The sequence below is a fragment of the Phoxinus phoxinus genome, assembly GCF_949152265.1.
Source record: "Phoxinus phoxinus genome assembly, chromosome: 16".
In the NCBI taxonomy this organism is placed as follows: domain Eukaryota; kingdom Metazoa; phylum Chordata; class Actinopteri; order Cypriniformes; family Leuciscidae; genus Phoxinus; species Phoxinus phoxinus.
Genome location: NC_136891.1, coordinates 11138449 through 11160637, shown reverse-complemented (window position 1 = coordinate 11160637; position 22189 = coordinate 11138449). Strand labels below are relative to the sequence as shown.

At 37.0% G+C, this 22189-nt stretch overlaps 2 protein-coding genes and 1 long non-coding RNA gene across 5 annotated transcripts; 2 read left to right on the top strand and 1 right to left on the bottom strand.

Annotated features, from left to right (window-relative positions):
• Positions 1-4553: 4553 nt before the first annotated feature.
• Positions 4554-7684, top strand: gorab (golgin, rab6-interacting). The gene is made up of 5 exons (XM_079583533.1): positions 4554-4803; positions 5009-5324; positions 5751-5852; positions 5976-6116; positions 6457-7684. Exons 1-5 carry the CDS (start codon positions 4740-4742, stop codon positions 6884-6886), a joined length of 1053 nt encoding a protein of 350 aa, XP_079439659.1. The 5' UTR covers positions 4554-4739; the 3' UTR covers positions 6887-7684.
• Positions 7685-11351: 3667 nt separating this feature from the next.
• On the top strand, positions 11352-18361 carry prrx1b (paired related homeobox 1b). Of its 2 annotated transcripts, XM_079583535.1 has the most exons (5): positions 11352-12215; positions 14795-14970; positions 16043-16224; positions 16945-17006; positions 17217-18361. In XM_079583535.1, the coding sequence occupies exons 1-5, from the start codon at positions 11969-11971 to the stop codon at positions 17270-17272; spliced, it is 723 nt and encodes a 240-aa protein (XP_079439661.1). In that variant the 5' UTR covers positions 11352-11968; the 3' UTR covers positions 17273-18361. The 2 variants fall into 2 exon arrangements, with proteins under 2 accessions (XP_079439661.1, XP_079439660.1); XM_079583534.1 differs by lacking the exon at positions 16945-17006 and having other exon boundaries at positions 11572-12215; positions 17217-18337.
• Positions 15000-21598, bottom strand: LOC306983287. Of its 2 annotated transcripts, none has more exons than XR_013794332.1 (3): positions 21446-21598; positions 20006-20204; positions 15000-15613 (listed from the first exon to the last, which is right to left on the bottom strand). It is a non-coding gene; the product is annotated as an uncharacterized lncRNA (long non-coding RNA). The 2 variants fall into 2 exon arrangements; XR_013794333.1 differs by lacking the exon at positions 15000-15613 and adding an exon at positions 15923-16536.
• Positions 21599-22189: the final 591 nt, after the last annotated feature.

Here is a 22189-nt window from a genome sequence, read left to right as displayed (position 1 = left end):
TGGGTGTAAGGTGTAAGGGACAGGTCAACAGTGTAATTATAGATGTCATTACAGAAATTAATTACATATGTAATTATATGCAGGTATTTTTTATGTCAAATCATGTATACAAAAAGTGCATTGTATCAAATGATTTATTTAAATGTAAGTAGTTACTAAAAACAACTATAAAGTGGGACCAAAATATTTTTTACTTTCTAGATATGGCATAGGGTTAAATGTTATGATAAACATATACAGTGAAAGAGTCAGGGAATGATCACAGGGTAATTTCTGTCCATTTAAATCATCGCATGACATCACACAGACCCTGTCTGGTCCCCTAAACTCTTTACAGATGGCCACGACTGGAAACTGAAACTCTGTCTCGCAGCATAAACAGAAAGGACCGCTCTGTGACGGACACAAATGTGGGAGAGTCAAAACGTGGGATTTGAAACCATTACATCTGCCTGCTTTGACAGCTTTGACCCCTAATCATCCCCACATTGACCTCAACCTTCCTTGAGGTCAACCATCAATTGGCTGTTTGTCTTTTTGACCCGTTCCCTGACTGATTAAGGGAAGTGCATTTTTATTGATGGCTAAAAGTCACAGCGAGGCCGCAATGTGCACTTGCTGTTCCTGCGCTGATTCCTACTTAATTGCCTATAAGTTATACACGGCCGTCAAACGGATACCGACGCTGATCTGTTCTATCTTCCCAAGACACACTAGCAATAGAGCAAAACTTCCTGTTTCCCTTACATGGTCTGAAATGTCAAACTCTGTCTAATGTGAGAATTTATCTGGCTCACAAAGTAAATAGCTCTTTATATTGGACTGTACAGCCCAAGTTTTGTTAAATATCATGCCGGTAGGGGTAAATATGTAAGGTAACGTGTAAAAATAATAATAATCAAAAAATAAAGGTTTGCAAGTGCATAAAAAATGAAGACAGCTGGTCACATGACTTTTAGTTCAGACAAATTAATTTACCCAATTATTTTCAGGAAATGTCTTGACTGAATAAAAAAATGTTAGGTTGTCATGATTTATCATTGTAAAATATTAACTTTAAGTAACTCTAAGAAGATAAAGGTGTATTCATTTTATGTGATTCGTCTGGTTTTCTAATAATGGAGACCCAAATCCTCCTTTTTTATCTTTCTCAGCCAAAAGAAAGCTATTTTATGCTATAACACAAAATGAATCCTTCAATATTCTCTCTCTCTCCCTTAAATCATTCCATATGATTCATATATACCTATATTATATCTAAAAGAAACTTTATCTGTCTACTTTTAGATAGCCAAGCTAGTTACCAAGGTGTTGGGTGATGTTACTTGCACAAATTACTCCATTTAGGACATTCATATTACTTCTTATGTTGTTTCAATCCTGCAATAAATGTGCTTTTATTAATGGAGAGGACTAGGTTGTATCTCATAAAAACATATTTATTCTGAATTCATTCATTCAGATTAATGGTTTGACTCTACAGTTTCACTTAACACATCTGAACAATAAAGTGCAAGTTTATTCTGCCGGTACACAATCTAACACTGCCATTCTCTCTCTGAAGTTTGAACATATGAACTACAAATTCAGGCTCCTTGTTTTTTGGGTCACGGTGGACGTTCCTCACAGGCTTTTCTTGTAATAGGAATATGGTCAGGTCTGTGCCAAAGACTCTTCCATCTTAATTTAAAACAAGCTTGCGTTCACTCGCCCTGCCATATGGAGCCCACTCATCAGTCTGTCTGTCTTCTCAAAGTCTACATTTATCCTTTCCTGAGGTGTTTCTCCTTTAAAGTGCGCAAATAATTCCAGATGGATCAAAGATGTGAGTCTGCCTTTAAAAAGCTGCTGTAAAGTGATAGTGATTGTTTGGTTGCCCTGTGTAGGGCAATTAACGGTGCTTGACATTTTAACTAAATACAGTTGAGGAATGGTTGGGGGGCCAGAAGCATATTTGTCCTCTGCGTGTTGACATGCAGACCCAGATTTTTAAAAAAGCTCAGAGAGAGAAGAAGAGAAAAAGAGAGAGACTAGAGAGAATTAAGGTGACCGTTCTCTGCCAGTCTTTTATTTATGATTTTATGTCTGGATGAAGTGTTATGTCATGGCAATGGGCCAAACGCATCAAATTTGTCAAAGATGGCTGCCAATTTAAATGAATTAATGGCTGATATTTGTGAAGAATCACTCTAAGAGACATTTCAAAATGTATGTGAAGCTCAAAAGACTAAAAAAAGAGTGCATTTTCAAAAGTTTAGCAATTCCACATTGAATCAGACACAGATGTACATGTGAAAACTGATTCAATATAAATTGATTTAAAATATAAATACAGCATATTCATTCATTCATTCAGTCAGTGACCAGAGGTGGGTTTTTTTTGTTTTTTGTTTTTTTTTACAGTTTGGAAACCCTCTAAAAATCCTGCCCTACCACTAATATAGACAATTCCCTATATTACAGTATGTCCGTGAAAAAGTAAGTACGCCCTTTTGAATTCTATGGTTTTATGTATCAAGACATAATACAAAAAGTCATCTGGTCCTTGGCAGATCTTAAAATTAGGTATCAACACATGACATATTGTGTCATTTGTAGAGCCACCTTTAGCAGCAATAAAGTGTCATTAATAATAATTTTCTGTATGACTTTATCAGTCTCTCACATCGTTCTGGAGAACACGATATATAAATATTGTATTATAACACTTCATATTGTATACTGCATTTTTTATTTATATGCCGTGTTTGATCATATTAAATTAATAAAATAAGAGACATTTTCGGAATAATTCAAATTATTATTTATTCATTCATTCATTGTGGCCAGAGTCGTCTTGTTTTTCCTGTGCAATTGGGAAACCCTCTAAATCTAAATTAATTACTGTATATCTTTCAGTGACTATAAGTATACTTTTTTAAATACACTTGACAGTGTTTGACCACCAAGTGCTTCTACTTGCCAACACTGGCAGCTCAACACATTTAGGCAACCAAACCATCCACCACAAATGGAGGTCATACCCAGTCTCACTGTTGCTAATAATGGGAAATCAGACATCAGTGTTGCAGCAAAAGAATCAGACATGAGTTAACTCGTGCTAATTTGGCAGCACATGCCAGATCATACAGATAAGCAGTCGATCCAAACAAATTACAGGGCCTCCCATAGCCCCACACAGAGCGCTTACTCCTGCCACAATCATGGGTGCTTCTGGCAATAAAGCAAAAGTGAAACTCAATACAACTGTTTGACATTTCCTTTTCTCTCTGGATTTCATGCTTTTTATCACCAAGCATGCTCTTTCATTAACCTCTGACCTCTCTACCACTAGGAGTGCAGGATGGCTCAGTGAATGTGAAGAGGGTAATTGGAGCAAGAAGAGGAGGATAAACAAAATTAGCCGTTGACTCCAATAGTCTGATGTATAGCTTTCCTGGAGGACGACTAAAAACCAAACACTTTTCGTACAAAATGTAAACACTTTTTATAAAATAGTTATAAAAAAATACAGTTTAACTTGTTTAATCCATAAGCATATAGCCTTTAAAGTTGTCATAAAACAGAAGTTGTGATTGACTTTCCTTCCCTATTGTGACGTATATCAGAGGGAAAAGTGTAGGGCGGGATTTGATTTTGTCCATTGAATATAGATTGGATGGTTGTGGTTTGCTATTGCTGTGATTTCAAGTCATGTGAGTGACAGCTTGCCCCACCCTCAAGCCAGTAGGGGAAGTTATTTTAATTAAAGATTATGAGGGCACATGAATTAAAATAAAATGTGTACAGATAAATCATTAAATACTGCAATATTCCATAACAAACTAGAATTTTGGTTTCATTGTGACTTTAATGTTGTTATTCTATTTAAAACGTATAACAAACCATGTCACAGTTTACTAAATAATATATAAGCATTAATTCACATTATTTTACATACAATAAAGTCAGGCAAAACTATTTAAAGTAGTCAAGTAAATGTCAAAATTATAAATATTGGCCACTTTTTATGTTACCTTTTATGCGGTCTTAATATTTTACAGTGCTGACATTGACTTGTTAGACAAAAACATTTTTTTTTTTTCAATTGCTGTAAACTTTTTGAAACAGTTTTCTTGAAATCATTAGAGCTACTTAGCTTAGCATACAGTTCTTCAATCTCCAACTCATGGAATAGAAAAGCATGCATTAGCTCCACACTTCTGGATCTCAGCAGATCAGTAAATATTTTTTGTTTGTTTATTGTTTCTGAATACTGCATAGGCCTACTGCATACATCATACGCATATTTTTTTTATTTTTCTTTAAATAAGTAGATACAATCGAATGCAGGGCTTATTTATATTACAATTAAGCACACGGAAGAAACGGATTTATTTGTATATGTGCCTGAAGAAATTGTAAATGTAAACCACCTACATCTATTTCCTGTAATTATAAAATAATACATAATACAAAGGTTACAAAAAATAAAAAATAACGTTTTTTTTATTCGCAACATTATACTAAAATAAATATACGTTTCCAAAAACAAACAGGCAAATTCCGAGGGCACACGCAAAGGGGGCCTTTCTTGGGTCTTGAACGTGGCAGTCAGTCAGTATACACAAACATGGCGGCCAGATGAGAGCGTAATGGTAACTTCTGTAAGTTATGTGTATGTTGAAAATATAATTTAAACCCACGTATATTTGTCTTTGATAAAACCGGTTAGCAAGTACATTTATAGGGTAGTGAAAATGGCTGCGTGGGCTGGATTTTCAGAGGAAGAACTACAAAGATTGCAGCACAGCGGCGGTCTCAGTGAGTAAAATTTTTGAAAACTTCACTCGATTCACTTCACTTATTTTATTAGATATATTATATATATTATCTTATACAGAAAATGTGCCGTGTATCAAAACATATATGTAAATCGGCAGTCCACTAGTTTTTGGAACGCAGTAAGTTACCTAACTTAATTTGTTTGGTGAATCGTGATAAATCTGCTCGAATCTTCTTTACCCAGTAAACCAGGCGGTGCCGGTCACATTGGGTCGTGGCCGGAGACCCGCTCCGACTAACCGGAGCAGGCAGCAGCTTCAGCGGGAGAGGGCTCTGCAGCTGACAGCCAAGCAGAAGGAGGGCAGCCAGTCTCTTTCACCTGACCAACAGCTGACCAAGCCCCCAGACCCACCTGTCGTCAGTCATCCTGCTCCTGTAAAATCACAGGACGAGTCCAAACCGGAGTCGCAGAATGAGGCAGAACCTGTTGACCGAGAATCACCTGTGGAGTCTGTACCACCAGCAGTCTTCAAGGAGCTGGACAGACAGGAAGTGGAATTGTTAGTAAGTCTAGTTCCTTTGCCAAACACTAGCTCAGATATGAATATGTAAAGATATATTGTACTATATTTCATATGGAATATTACTTACTGTTTTATTACTATACGACATGTTTGGATTATATCTCACACCAAAATGTGAAGAAAAATGTATTCTGCATAACGAAAATATGTATTTACGTTGCCATGTTTTTGTTTTTTTATATGTGGAATTGGTCACCTTATATATTTTACAATATAAAAATAGCCTGTCCTAATATTGTATATATTTCAATACGTTTATATATTCATAACTCAAAAATATTTGACTAGTTATATTAATATAACAGACTGAATTTGTATGAATCATTGTGGATGATCATGTGTGTTATTTTTATGTTGTAATGACTTCAATTGTAAGACTCCACCAAACTTTTCTTATAACAGGCGAGAGAAGAACCGTTTCCAGCAGTTGCAGTGGGAACAACGGATAATGGAAGAGAAGAATAAACAAAGAAAAGCTTTTCTTACAAAGACCATTGCTGAAAAGTAAGAGGAAAGCTTGTTTTAAACCATTATCAATATCAATCTGTCTGGAGTATGATAACCTTACATGAAAATTGATGGTAAAAAATATATATATTTTAAATATTGTCCCTTCCTCTTCCCCAGGTCCAAACAGACACAGGCTGAAGCTGTGAAATTGAAGAAGATCCAGAGAGAACTTCAAGTACTGGATGATTCGGTGTCCAATGACATTGGGATTCTCAGAAAACTTATAGAGCAGTCCAGCATGGATTATTCTCTGGCATGGTAATTATTAATTTCTGGTCCATTCCAAGTGTACTTTAAACCAAGTTCACAGTAGCTTCTTGTTGGAAGCAGCATCAGTTTGTTTGTGTGCCACTTCCTCAAAATCTGCCGCATTACAGAAAAAATATATCTCTAGTAACTACTTCCATGATAATAAGAGTGATTAAAAAAGTCTGTTAGCTCAGGATTGAAAATGCTGCCCTCTGTAGCCTTACTTTATTAATTCGGCCAAATGATTACTTATAGCAGAACATTCGCATGCCTTTTTTAACCTTGATTCAGTTTATTTCTGGACACGTTTTCAACTATCTTGTCTTTGCCAATCTTTTATCGTTGACAGGAAGCGCTTTGAGAAAGCAGAGGCCGAGTATGTTGCCGCTAAGATGGACTTGCACAGGAAGACAGAGGTGAAAGAGCAGCTGACGGAGCACCTGTGTGCAATCATCCAACAGAATGAGCTGCGCAAGGCCCGCAAACTGGAGGAGTTGATGCTTCAGTTAGAGCTGAATGTCGATGAAGTCCCCATCCCAGCGGAAACCAATCTAGAGGACAAAGAGAGGGAGGGCAACTCCCAGACCAATCTAGAGGACAAAGAGAGGGAGGGCAACTCCCAGCATGTTACTGAAAACGGTCCCGCAGCAGACATGGAGCGGCGTACTGACGTGGATGACTCAAGTCTGAGCAAAGACTGTTCCATTACAGAACCAAAGATCAGCCAAGACAATCAGGAGAGCAAATCAACAGATGTTTCTGCAGATGGGCTAAGCTAGCTTCCAAGCATCATCAATTTAATAGTGACTGTATGACAGTTTACATAACACTTGCTACCAGGTTTATAAATTTCTTCATTGTGAGATTGTTGAACAAACCAATAAGTAACCCTGGATTTGTTAGTGAAATTTTTTTTTTTGTAAGACGCCAAGACAACCTCATTCTACTAACACTAAAATGCCTTTTTATTATGGCGCTCAGATATTGATTATGATCCGTTAAGCTCAGATGCAATAATAAGAGCAGTAATGATGAAGGTACTTGATCTTAATGCTGCATCATTCCATGTTTTTATTGTGGTTCGTCTGAATGTCAGTTAATCTGTCTTACATTAAGAAAATAGCCTGAATCTCTTGAAAACATTGTGCATATTCAAAACCCTATAAAATACTAAATACTGATAACTTTACTGATTGTTCCATAACTGTATTCAAAATGGAATTTTGGCAGATGGTCTGGTGATAGTTTGTAGTTGTGATTTATTTCACATGATGTTGCACAAATGAATGGTATGATCTTTTATCTGTATATGGCAGTTGTCTCGTAAAAATTACTTTATGTGAATGTACAAATCAATAACGGCAGTTTTTTCTATCATTCAAAGCTGACAGTTTGTTCGGCAGAGATGAGAACAATTTTGTACTGTAGTGGGGAAAAAAACTATTGAAGTGTGGGAAGTCGAATACCATAGCTGTTTTTTAAAAATGTTTTATGTATATTTTATGCTCTTTCTAATAAACCTGATACTCCATGCAGAGCTGTTCACCAACTCTAAAGACCTTTAACAGGCTATATGTTATTATTTAAATATATATATATATTCTTTTGACTATAGCTTTTACTTATTTTAAATGTATGTTTTTTTTTAATATATATATATATATATAAATGTGGTCAATCATTTAACTATTCGTGAGCATTATAATAGGTATGAAGTATGCTAATTCAACATTTTAATTATCTGTTGGTGAATAAAATATTTTAATAATGGTAACCTGTTTTGTTTTCTCTTATTTCACATCGCTGCATATTTGAAATAAACTACAGGAAATCAGTTTACATTTTTGCTTGTCTTTTGAACATTGTTTAGTGGTAATGCATTTAAGAACGTTGAAACTGTTGATTTAATATTTGACTATATTCTATTGTTTTTCTTCCGCCACACATTTAAAACCTTGATAAAACATTGCCATTTTTACGCCAAGGTCTTAAAAATATTAATAATAATGGGGTTAAGTCTTAATAGTAATGTATGAAATATGATCATTCGATCCAATCACCACAATACGAAATACAATATTATATGTTCTTTTTTTATTCTGGTTTAACTGTATAAAACAAGAAGTGACAAATCCTGGAAGTAAATACAGCCAAAGAGATTTTCGTGAAGCACATTTTGTGAGCGCATTTCTGATTTATGTGCCCTCAGTCCGCCGGGACAGGTTGAAAAGACTAAAGTAACTCGAGAAACTCGAGGGGGGAAAAGAAAAAAAAAATCACACACGATCAACTTTTACTGAAACATTTTGCCTTCTGGAAAGTCAATGTCATCCAGTTTTGATAACGACGATTAGCTACCCTCGCGCAACATAATGAAAAAATGAAAATCAATAGGCTACCTTAATGTTATCTTCGTTTTTTAATGTTAATTAAAATCATCTTCCGTTATCTTATATTTTAGTCTAACCATAAAAACATTTAAAATAATATACAAAATCGACCGGAAATCGTTAAGGAAATGAGTGTAAAATGTTTAATTTTTTTTTTTTGATTGTAGGCAACGCAGATTAAAAAGCTTAGATTCATAACAGAAATCTTAAAACAAAACTAAAGTGCATTTTTCGTGGGAAAAAATTATTTAACACCATTTTTCACACCGAATATTACAATGGTTTATTTAAGCCTAAATCTTTTTGCTAGCCTGTATTTGTAAATGGTTGATTTATTACAAAACGGTCTCTTTCAAGTATTTCTAAAAAACGTGCTTTAACTAGTCGACTGTTAGGAGAGCATTCTGACGTGTTAAACCCGATCACGCGCGGTAGTGCTGTCCATTGACCCCTGGTGCTGATTAGACGACCGCGAGCTCAGTCCGCTTTTATTTCGCTAATTACAATTTAAGTGTTTCCTTCTGTGCTCGCGCTTCATATCCTGCGCGGGAAACACACGCAGACATACACGCGCGCGCTCTGATAGTGCCAGGGGAATTCAAAAGTGCCTGTCGCTCAGCCATCCAAACAGGACGACTTCAGTTGTGGGTTCAATGATAAAGCACATTTTTAAGACAATATTTTACTTAAATATATTATAATTACTCCGTGCTGGTGTAATGATAAAGTCAGACGTAAACCATGCAGGCCAAATCAAAACTTGTGAATAATAATTTATCAATGTTGTACAATATAATACAATGAACATAACAAATTGCCTTTTTATTATTATTTTCGTCCAACAAGATCTTGTGTCTGTTTAAATTGTTGTAAATTAGCCACTTTTAAACAAACGGAACAGTTTTGAAGGGTTTTCGATTATATCAAATATATTTTCTGAGACGTGAACTGTGTGCACTGTTCTTGTTCAGGTTTTTTTCGATAAATAATTAACTCCTTTTGTAGCTAATTCATGTGTTAAGCTGGATTGTTGAGTCTGTGTTTATCAGAATGCCATTATGTCAATCCACAGTTGCTATGAGTCATGAGTTATGTTTTTCAATTACACACATGTAGCCTACATTATCTCTAATATCTTTATATCATTATAAAATCTCGAAATAGGCCTATTTAGCCAACAAAATACATTTTAGTGATGATTTGTCCGTTGGTGTGTGTGTGTGTGTGTGTATGTTAGGTTCACTCAGAGCGAAATATAATAGCCTTTCATTTCATATTCTGTCCATCTATTTACAGGGTTCCCACGGTCATGGAAACCTAGGAATATCGGCGAGATTGTGATTTACAGGCCTGGAAAACTCATGGAGATTAATAAAATCTTAAAACGTAAATGGTGAAATTAGAGAATACACATTTTACTAGTTTGTTGAGCGGATAAATCATGGAACTTCATTAGTCAAATATATTTTAAATCAATGGAATTCGATTAAAAGGGAAATGATTCAAGAAACTTGATCCAAGCGCACATTTAGGTGTCCAAATGATCCTTTTGGTCATTGAGACTTCTAAAAAAAAAGTCATCACAAAACAGAAAAAAAATATTTTAAAGTTTGGCTTTTGACAGGCCCTTAACAAATGTAGCCCAATGTCTTTCATCCGAGACGTCTGTGCTTAAACGACGATGGACATGTGGCACAAGGATTTGACATTTGAATCAAAAAACTTTTGCTGTTTGTGGTTGAAAGGACCGGTTTTACAAACTGTCTTCTATATTGCACGATCACCCCGATAGCACGCTTTTTTTTTTAGAGAAGTCGCTTGTAGAGGAGCTGGCAGCTGAGGGAATGTAGAGGGAAAACTAATGATGAAAAAGGTCTACTCCATCCCAACAGCGGCTTAATTAAATACATGGAAAGAACGAAAGCAGCACATCTGGTTTCAATCCGTTTTCCTTTGATGGCATCAAGTGTTCTTTTCCCAGATCTGGGGCTGGAAGCTACGGGATGTCTGTGGCAGTGAGGAGCCTATAGACTCTTGCCATTGAAACACATGGACATCTACCTTGTGAAAGACACACCAAATGGCCTGACACGACTCCCGTCCCAGCTGGAGATGTAGGACACTGCAGCCAAAGCCTTATAAGACGACAAAACTAGCGTCAAAACGTTCGCTGATGAATGTGCATAATGTTATAGGCTATTCGTATAGTGGTGTTACACTTTGAAAAAAGTTTTCTGAGAAATTAAATAGACTTTATTTCTGTTGAATAAAGAAGCCTATAAAGGTCGACTACCATTACCAATTCTATAGCCTATTTGAGGACACTGAAAAAAAGAATCAATGAAAGTTATGGACATCATTATTAGGCTATTTCTAGCAAATGAAAAAAAGAACGCGTTTATTTGTATTCCATTGGGCTGCCTTTAGTCGTTGTTTTTTTATTGTAAATATTCGCTAGATAGACGTTGTTGTCCGTTGCACTCATTGCATTCTAAAAACACTACACTTTATAGGCTACACAACTTTTATAAACCCTTCTCTACATTAACTTTCATTGATTCTTTTTTTCAGTGTCCTCAAAGAATTGCATTTCAAAAAGCGTTCTGTGTGAATGGTCATTTGCAAAAAATAAAAATGGTGTCACCCCTGCCCCGACTAAAGGTGCACGGCTATATATATTCAACTAAACCATCCCATTATTTGGACGATTCCTTTACCTTTCACTTTAAACATTGATAATATCAGTTTTGTTGTGCAAAATGACAATAAGTGACAGATATCAGGAATTCAAAGATTGGGGAGGGTTAACCTTCGAAGAAGGAAGCTCGCTGTGATGGAGGAGGGAGGGGTGGGTAGCCTACTGCTAAACGTCAAAGACAGCACAAAGTCTTTTGCCACGTAATTACGAGAGCCTTTCAGCTCCATCTTCTCTCCCAGGGGTCTCAATTTTTCATTTACAATCCAGTCCACTGCATGCCAGTGAGCGCGCGTTTGAAGTGCCAGAGCGTGTGGGTGTGAGTGATTAGAGGAGTAGAGGAGAGAGCCAACAGCTTCGGAGTGTCCTGCCTCCTCTCGACGCTTTACGCACATGCATCTGAAAGGCATCAGCATTTCTGGAGCGGCGCTCAGTCAACAACTCCGTGGACCTCGGAGAGTTTTTTCTTCTTCTTATTGAACCAACATTACTTTGCAGAAAGAGATTACATGGGTGAACGGATTCAACAGAAGTCGTGATCTTTACAATTAAGTTCCACAAAGTTTTAGACCAGGTTGTAATTTTGCTCCTCCTGGATCTGTGGGAACAACTTTCCTATAGGTAGCTAGCTATCATAGTGAGCAAAGGCAACTAAGACATCGGCTTGGAGGCGCTGTTCCTTATGAGTTTGTCTTCAAATATATGCGAGGAGGACCTGCTTGCTTAACAATACACTTGCCCAGTTTTTTCTCTCTCTCTTGTATCGTATTTGCGTCATGACTTCTAGCTATGCACATGTAATGGACAGACAAGCAACCATATCCAGCAGACTGGAGAGTCCCATTACAGCCAACCTGGAAAACCTGCAAGCCAAAAAGAACTTCTCGGTGAGCCACCTGTTGGATCTAGAGGAGGCTAGAGAAATGGTCGGTTCTCAGGCAGATGAAAGTGTTGGAGAAACGGGCAGGACTATGCTGGAATCTCCGGGTTTAACCAGCGGCAGTGATACAACCCAGCAGGAGAGTAAGTGTGTCTGCTCATGTTCCAGAAAATCAAGTGTTGTTGTATATCAATACCACTGAACAGAGACAGCACAATATACAATAAACTACAGGATACTTGCATATAGCGTAAAAAATACTGTCAGATTTATTGACTATTTGATTCTGTAAATATAGAGCCGCACACAGTCCTATTGTCAGACGATTCCCTAGTTAATCACTCAATTTAATTTATGTTGACTTTTAAATATATTATAGCTACACTACACAGTTTTTCATAGCAAATGTGTAGGTCAGGCGAATTTTCTCTCCAGAAATAATAATAGTAGAAAAAAAGGATTCCGCATGAGAAAAGTTTATGGGTCGTAAACGCATTTTGTACATAATTTATGATTGTTGACATTCCAGCCCGTTATGGATTAATGAAAATATGGCCGAGTAAACATCGACATTTACTTTTATAAGATAATTTGCTTTATATAATAATTAGAATATCTGCAACGAATTTCAGTAAAAAAAAATAAAGAATGGAACTGAATAACTTGTAGATCGCTGTCATTATTTAGTTTGCTTGGTCCAAGGAACGATAAAAAGGGCGTTGGAAAAACCCCAGACAAAATCCTAAATCTACTTTCTGGACCTTTTCAGTTCATTTAAACACTATAATTTGTCATCATTATCCTGCATCCGGAGAACATACATATGCGATTATAGTATCAAATAGCAAACTTCCATTACTTAAGCTGTCTATTAATATAAATCGTGTTTTCAGTGTTTTGCTGCATGGTCGAAAGGGAAATATTTTTTTATTTCGGCCTGTTGCTATCTTTCAAACTTAGGATACCTATAAGCTTACAGGGGGGATATTATATAAACTTCTGTAAAAGTAGGCTAGGCTATTACGGATAGGCCCTGTTTCTTGTTTCTTGTTTTTTTTTTACATTAGGCTACACTTTTCTATTTATTTTTATTGCAACATTATAAGCTAATCACGTTCCCTTGTAAATTGCCGTTCTTAAAATGCACAATCTAAACACTTTTTTCACAACTGTTCCTGTTATTTATCTCTCTATCCCGAAATTAAAATTAAAATTAGTGAAAATGAGATATGGTTGTCGTCATATTGCATTGTTCGACACATCAGTTTTCGTTTATTCCCCGGCTCTTGTAAAAGCATAAATCCGTTAGTTCTCTTTAACAAATCAACATTAGGCTACACACACATCATTCACACAACTAGAATTACAACCTCTGAGAATATAGCCTAAGTTTATTATAATTTACAGGTTAGCACATACATTTATATTTTTATAAACAACATTTTAATGAAATCAGCTCCCATATGATCAAACATTTATTAAAATAAATAAACATATTGTTGTCATCCTATGAGCACTGTTCCAAGATACTGAGAAATTACAAATAGCCGACAGGGAAATCAGAAGGTATTTGAACACAATGTAATATAGTATGTTTTGTTATAATTAATTAACTCATTCATTATTTGTTAGTGTTTTTCCTAAAACTCTTGGATACATTTTTTTAGAATCCACATAACAAGCCCATGCCCCATTAAACAGCTTGAGTTTTCATTTAAATGTAACAAACAGGAAGGTTAAATTGTAATTAAACTGACCTTTACAATCTAGTGAATCTGAAATTCGAACCAATAAAATGCTGGTATTTGACAATCTTTCCAACAGGCCTACAGAGACTACACCCCCTGCTATGCCTAGGTCAAATGTCAAATTTCATCTTGTGATCCTTTTGGAAAATTATGATCTGGGAACTACTGTTGTCATGAAGTGCAAAAAAACACTGCAGTTTGTCTGTGCTGTCAGCTGAGTGATTATCAAGTCTCATGAGAGTCTAAGTTACTTCTGTGCTTTTGGCTATAAAGTGGGGACACGGATGGGAATAGACTCTTAAAACTTGTTTATTTATTTATTGCTCATTGTAAAAGTAACTTACAGTGGATGTTTTGCTATGCTATTGCTCAGGATAAAGAACGGCAAGCAAGGGCATTTGTCATTTTCTAAATCTCTCCTTAACTGCACACTGAAGATAAAACATGAGCGAGGACGAAAACTCAAACTTTAAAAAAAAAAAGTTATATTTAAATTAACCTCTGGTTTATGGTCTCATTAGAAATGTCTAGGCTCATTACAAAATATTGTTTTCATTAGGTAAAAGTTCATTTCAAATTTCATTAGGTATTTTGTATAGTGATGTCCATCGGTTTATTAACTCGGATGACTTCACTGGTTGCAGTGTAATTCATTTTATAGTACTAAATGTTATTTTTCAAGCCACTGTAAAACGTAAAAACACTGTAAAAAAAAATTATAATTTTTTTAATTGCTTTCCACAATTTTTTTTTTCAAAAAGTTTAACTTTTTCTTTCATATCCCTTTAATAATAACCACACTTTTTATTATTTTATAATAATCTTGCTATCATCTGTTAGATCAACAGCATACGAGATAACATAAAAATGTCAATAATAAAATATTCCATAGTGAGAACTAAACGCCTGCTGGTGGACATTTATCTAAAAGCTGCAGCACCTGATAACTATATCATATGTGTATGTTTTACCAGATGAGCAGCTAAACTCAGAAGAAAAGAAGAAGCGGAAACAAAGGAGGAATAGAACCACATTCAACAGCAGCCAGCTGCAGGCGCTGGAGCGAGTGTTTGAGCGGACACACTACCCAGATGCCTTTGTTAGAGAGGACCTGGCACGCAGGGTTAATCTCACCGAGGCTAGAGTTCAGGTAAACTTCACACCTCACAATCATCAACTGCGGTCCATTAGGTCCTTCATTTACTGCTTGATTAGAAAATACATGCATTTTGAGAATTTTAAAAATGTAGATTTATGCAAATAAAGCTACTTCAAAAGTAACAAATGGTGACTTAACCAGTTGCTAATTCGAGGTTTAAGCAAGGATGCAGTTACAGATAAACGTGATGGTGACACTGAAGCTTTGTGTTGTTTCTCCACTGTCATCGGCCCCATCGCCATGATTGTTTAAAAAGCCCCGGCCGATCACTCTGCCTCTCAGCACACATGCTGTAGGCCGCAGCCAGTCTCCACATTCTCCTGTAATGAGACTGTTTTTGTAGAAAGATGGGGATTATTCCCGTTTATAGATCAAGAGAAGGAAGGGGAGAACGAAAGGAAAGAAATAGAACAAACACATCTGCAATTAATGTGTCCCAGAAAGGGAGCAATACAGAAATGCTTTGATAAAAGAGACTTTGAGCTCATTCCTCAGGCGCTGCGTAACCGGACACTGTGCCTCCACCAGGCCTGGTGCATGCAGCCAAGGCTTCGAGATCTGGGCTCCCCGCTCTGCCTTCGACCATGTTTCACAAGCGCGTTTGCTCATTCTTCAAGCTTCTGATGTGTGTCCTCTGCAAAAAAAGGTGTACATGTGTGCACCAGCAGATCAGGCTGAATTTCAAAAAAGCGCAGCGAAATGCAGTCCCACGAAAGGCAAAACATAGTTACGCCGAGGCTGAGACAGGGAAAAAACGACTTCAACGTTTTTTGATTGAATTGATATCAATTTTCACGGTTCATTTTCTAAATCCCATCATAGCTAAGCCAATCATATTTGTATGTCAGGTAACAATCTCAAGCAGAACAGTGAATCATCTAATGTCAGAGAACATAGAAAAAATCTGAAACTTTATAGCTTTGTTCTAACCTTTTTTTTTTTTCGATGTGGGAAATATTATACCAGTTATGTCTCGAGTCTAAGAATCTGCTTTGCTCTGCAATTTGCCTTTCATCGGCGTGCGCTAAATAACTGGAGTAACCACTGTACTGTGTTCTCATAGGTGTGGTTCCAAAACAGACGGGCAAAGTTTCGGCGTAATGAGCGGGCGATGCTGGCCAGTAAGAACGCTTCTCTTCTCAAATCCTACTCGGGAGACGTAACAGCAGTGGAGCAGCCTATTGTCCCCCGTCCCGCACCCCGTCCAAATGACTACCTGTCCTGGGGGAGCGCAGCCCCGTACAGGTAACCCTCTGAATCCTTCTTATCTGAGCGCTTTGGTTTCATTTCATTTCCTCTCTGTATGTGTCTTCTGCTCTCCCGCCGTGACTTCATCTTCTCCAGTCGCCCATATTTTCTTCATCCAAACGGTTAAAATTAGATTTTTTTCTTAAGCTTGTCAAAATTTTGGTGGAATTGGAGGGCCGTGTCAGCAAACAAGGAAAAAATGGAAATTCCTTCTTTTTCCCAGTACGTAAAATACTCCAAAGTAGCACAATGATTGGCTAGCGAGTCGTTTTCCGCCTCTCTTTTTGGAAGTGATGGTGGGCCGATCCCCTGAAAATGAAGTGATAATCTGAAAACAAACCATATGAAATCTGCCTGTGACCCTCATGACCTTTGGGCCATAGGATACAAATTGACTTTCAGAGGAAGAAAAGTCCATTGGGCAGGATTTTTTGTGACTCTAGTTACACTATGGTTCTGATTTACAGTAATCTTCATTGTTAAAAGCCATATAGAGTAACTAACCCTGCCACTCCGGCCAATGACCCTTTTCCCAGCAGCTGAAATATGCAACTCAACCGGGAACTCTTTCTGGCATGGAAACGCATTTGACCAGCGACCATGCCAGTAAAACAAGCTTGCACAATTTCAACGCACACCTGACGCATTACTGTGCACAATGCATACATATTAATGCAGTATTTATGAAGAATTGTTAACTATTTATATATTCTTAAGCTGGTACCCAAGGCCGGAGGGAGGGCCAATGCGAGTGCCACAGAAAATGCTGCCCACAGAATGCAAGTACTTCTTTAAATTTCTATTTATGGTTTATCATTTCAATTGAAATCGTAAGCATTATCTTTGGGTTCACTTGAAGACAGTACAATTCATTTTTATGTATTTATTTTAAATTTGAGGCACATTTCTCATCAATTTCTAGTTGAAATTGTGATGCATTTAACATGTTAAATTTTAAATTGACTATCATTCTCATATCTTATTTTCAGCACCATGGCAACCTACCCACCCACTTGTGCCAACACCACTTCCACACAGGGAATGAACATGGCCAACAGCATTGCTAACCTGAGACTGAAGGCCAAAGAGTACAGCCTCAACCAAGTGCCCACTGTCAACTAAGCCTGAAAAGAGGGACGGGGTGAGGGGACAAAGAGAAGCAAGGGACGTTGAGAAGAGAAGAATTCAGAAGAGCTGGATGAGTTTGGCCTCCTGCAGTGTCAGAGCAGAATGGATATGACTTTTCACCCCCTCCTAAACCAATGGAATTGCATTGTTGTCCCTCTCATTTGGCTTTTTACTTCATCACAGATGAAGGTACGTTTCTGAGAAACTCAATCTGATTTTGTACTGATCCGAAGATTGTAAAGACAACGCAAGGTCTGCTCTTTGGAGAACAAGTCGACGAGCAGGGCTCCGCTAAATCAGTAAGAAGTGGCAGACGGAGCGTCTGGATGCTGTAAGCTGTTCTTTGCTTGTTTGTTTTTGGCTGTATTTTGGGTCGACCGGATGGAAAGTAAAGACACTTTCATGGCAAACAATGGAGGACTGTTGTTCACCATTCACCGCCGAATGGTTTAAATTACACCAGACGTTTAATGCTGAGATTTGGCAAAATAGTGACCCAAAATGTCTCCATGTCTACATCCAGTAGAATAAAGAGACATTTGTGGAGTTTAATCAGTAGACATGAGATGTTTAAAACCATCAATGCTAACGGAAGCACTGGGGCTGGATTACAATTTTTTAATGTCTTGAATATTACACCACTGTTTAAGGTAAATACTGTTCCCCATGGTGACCTATGTATCTGCTCACAGTACAATAACAATTATGTTTCAGTTTTTCTGGAGGTGATTTTTATCAATCATATTTCTTCTACTTATATTTGGAAACCATATAGTAATAAAACAATTTCAAGCAATAAATCTTATACTATTGTGTTGAATCCTGCGGTTGAAGAGACATGACCTTTTTGCTGTTTTTGCTAAATGCTCACATTTGAGAAACTGTTGCAGGCAACAGTGTAACTACATGACCGTTAAAATATATATCTGCATGTTCTTGCTTTATGTTAGTCCAAACACCAACACTACAAAATAAATAATCCAAAATGAATTTTGTTTCATATTTTAGATTTTGATGGTTGTCGATGTTCTTTAATATTGGGTCTGATACTATGTGAGATGATAATGCTTTTGGATTTATCCTACAATATTTTTTAACTGTTTGAACTTTTGGCAGGTAAAATCTTTCAGTGGAATGCACTAAGCAACACATTTGTGCTGTTCAATATAATTTTGAGCATTGTGCAATACTATGCAATGCTGCTGAGCCGCTGTATGACTTTTTGTGCTAATCCTGCCTGAACTCCTGAAATCTCAGGACTTTTTGTTTTAGCAAAAGTTGATTTCTCATGTGTACACAGAGAAAGAAAATGTCCCACTTTTTAAAGCATTTCAAATCAAATTGAATTTATATACAGTTTTTTTTGCAGCAGCAGTAGCAACATTTTCCTTTGAATTGCTTAGTTAAATAATTTTTTAACAGAAGCTCATTACATTCAGTGTCATGGTGTATTATATATATTATATATATATATATATATATATATATATATATATATATATATATATATATAACATCTGTACTGAACTGGTTACTAGATGTGTTAAGTACAGATTAGATTCTAGATCTGATATACTTTGCTGGGTGTGAACTTTTTGAGCATGAATTTCAGTTTTTTTCAAGCAGATCATTGCAATGTCTTTAACCCTGAATCTTTTAGACTAAATATTTATTTGTACATTTGTACGATGTGATCACTTTGGGGAAATTTAGAGCATTTCAGTTTTAAGACCGGCTACCAGTTTTGTCCTGTATAATACGAATAGACAGCCACAAGCACGTTTGTCATACAGTATGGTGGAAAGTGAATCCCGGTTTTCCCTTTATTTATATGGGGAAAACAAAGAACATTTTCCATTTATATTATTTATGTAGAAGAACATTCCGTATTATTTATATAGAAGAACAACATGCCCCCCAAAAAATTTTGCACTTCAAATAAAGCAAAAAAATCCCAAACTGTATTTTTTTAAACACCAAACCAATAGGATAAAATAAAACTGTGTTGATGAATACAAGCAAATCAGTGATGAAAAATAAGAGATGCTTGCAGAATCCCTCAAAACATGCATGTTTGCACCCTGCCCTATTTTGCAGATTTAATTACAACTAAAATAAGTTAATTTAGTCTGATGGGATTTTTTTTTAAATAAACCAATGCAATATACGATGTACTGCTATATAATGATCATCATTCATTGTTCTAACAGTTAAAATATAATGTATGTGAGTGTAGCAAAACCTGAAATGGCAAAAAGTGATTTTGTGACATATTCTTTAAATCTCTACGTTATTTTATTTACTTATTTATTAATCACCTAGTGATGTCACATATTAAAACTCGCAAATGCTATTCAATACAGTCAAACCCAGTTTCACAATGAGCAAGACTGTAAGTTAGATGTGCTAGAAATTCTGGGAAATTCACTAAGTCAAAGACAGGGAATGGGGTTGTTATTATTTCCCATCATTATTGCCGGCCCAACCTATTGAAAATGCTTTCTGAGGTCCGTGTTTACACCCACGGGCGCTGATTAGTGACATGACTCATGTGTATATGTGTGTGTGTGTATGCAAGTGCCTTGTTCTCCGTCCAGACTATTGCATGCTCTCCATGCTGTGGTGCTCAGGTCAGGTCGAAGCGTCTCACCTTTCAGGCAGCCAGGCCCTGCTGACCTGAAGTGCTTCCAGATGTGTGTAGGCTGTGACCCGCTCGCCCCACCACCTCAGGCCTGGGGCCCAGGCCCCCTCCATCAGGGCTGACAGCATCCCCCTCGGATGGGTGTACGCGCAGCCGCCCGAGCAGATGACATACAAACACCTCACCCCCTCAGCACCACATCTGGAGCCTATTACAGAGGAGACAGTCAAAGTGAGCATGGGGGGGAAGAGTCTGAACAAGCGTGTGTGAGGAATATGCATGATAAGGTGGAGATGTTTGGAGTATATTTGAGCGTGTATGAGTCTACTTATTTCCTGTGACCTTTTTCGTCTCTTGAATCTCCCTTCTTGTCTTTTTTCCTTTGCTCCATAACAAATCTACCGCCTTCCATGTGAGCCCTCTGGCTATTGGCTAAGGCGCTGAGAACATTTGGCCACAGCCAGTTTATTATTGTGAGCTTGGATTGGGGTTTGCACAAAACTAAAAGTTACTTGTCTTTTGTAAAATACAGTCCAGCTGTTTACAGTGTGGGGTAGAAGCGAATGCCAAGGCGGCATTGTGAGCTGACATACTCTGACGCTGAATGGAGTTGAATGAAATGTGTTTCTGTCGTGCAGAGTTCACTGACCACAATCCACCTGCTGGGTTCAGAGGAACATACAATCATCTTTATGACAAAAAACATAGCACTTTGGCCTTTCAGATGGATTGATTGGCATTTTAAATGTATGTTTAATGTGCACGTCTTGGTGAAATTCCCTTGTGTGGTTTTACTTGCTTTGAGTGTTAACATTGCACTATAAAATGAGGTGTTCGTACTTCGTAGAGCTTTAAAAAGTAGCCTATGTTTAAAATTATATTAAATTAAAGTTTTCATTTACTTATTTTAAGTAAATATCTTGAATGAAATTTAAATTTCAAGTTGCCATGATTTAGGCTACCTTCTTTTACCTGAGATGAGACGAGAGATTTATAACTTGCAGTTTACATCGGTGTTAAGATATTTTCACCGATTTTTTTCTCCCGTTCAAAAATGCTGCCTTCACGTGCTATCAGAATTATCGTAAATTTATCGAGTTTCCTTGCTCGAGGATAGTTTTGATACCCAAGTTCCCAGTTGGGGGAAACTTTAAACTTTCTACATAAACTGTAACGTTAAACATGGCGGAGGAGAACGATTTGCTGTGACTGGTGACTGGTAACTGTTATTGTTATCCCAGCTAGCAGCTAAGTTACATCCTTGTCGTTAAATTAGTGCATGTTGTTACTTATATGAATATCCATTTAAAGCGTATTGTATGTTATACACAGCGAAAATATCATGTGTTTGACCGAAATTCCAGAAGACGATCTAGATAGCGATTTTGACATTGATTGATGGGACGCTATAATTTTGGCTTTCATAAGATTTTCCCAATAAATACAAACCTTCTGATCTCCTTGTTTCCATTTTTTTCCCGACAACAAAAGCACCCTTTTTCCCCCAGATTCAGAAGTGGGAAGAAGTAGGTAATTTCCAATTTCCGTCCGATATTTTTAGCTCCTCCATCTTCACGAGAAAGACATACTCAGCGCGCACGCGCGCGCCCCCTAACGAAAGAAAGGGATAAAGTAAACGCGCGCTCCTGCCAACATTATCAAGCTGCAGACTCGGAGCCTGCTGCATCTACAGTCCCGCACCCAGAGTCCCGCATTCTCAGTCCCCTCGTTTTTCGAGACAGCGCCACCTGCTGTTCGGAAGATCGTATAACACCCTTATCCAAATGCCATTGAAAACATTGGAATGCAAGATTACGGTCTCTTTTTATTTAAAGTTATCCAAATAAATATTTGTGTTCCCTGCTTAATGCATGTACCAAAAAAAATAATAATCATTGTGTTCTCAAACTAACTAATTACCCAGTATTTATTTTTTGAGCGTGGGTGTAATTGAAAGGAAATTACTGATGTAACGGACACAAATACAGATTGAACTATCATCTGAAAAATATTATGTGATATTATATTGCTACAATGTTTTAGTTTGTTTTTGTACAATGTTTCAAATTCCATTTTTTCTTTCAGTTCAACATATAATGGTCTAATTAACATTATACCATGCTAACATTACAAAACCTGTTTTTTGATATTTTGAATGTGAAGCAAAACTCAAATAATAGACAAAACACCAAT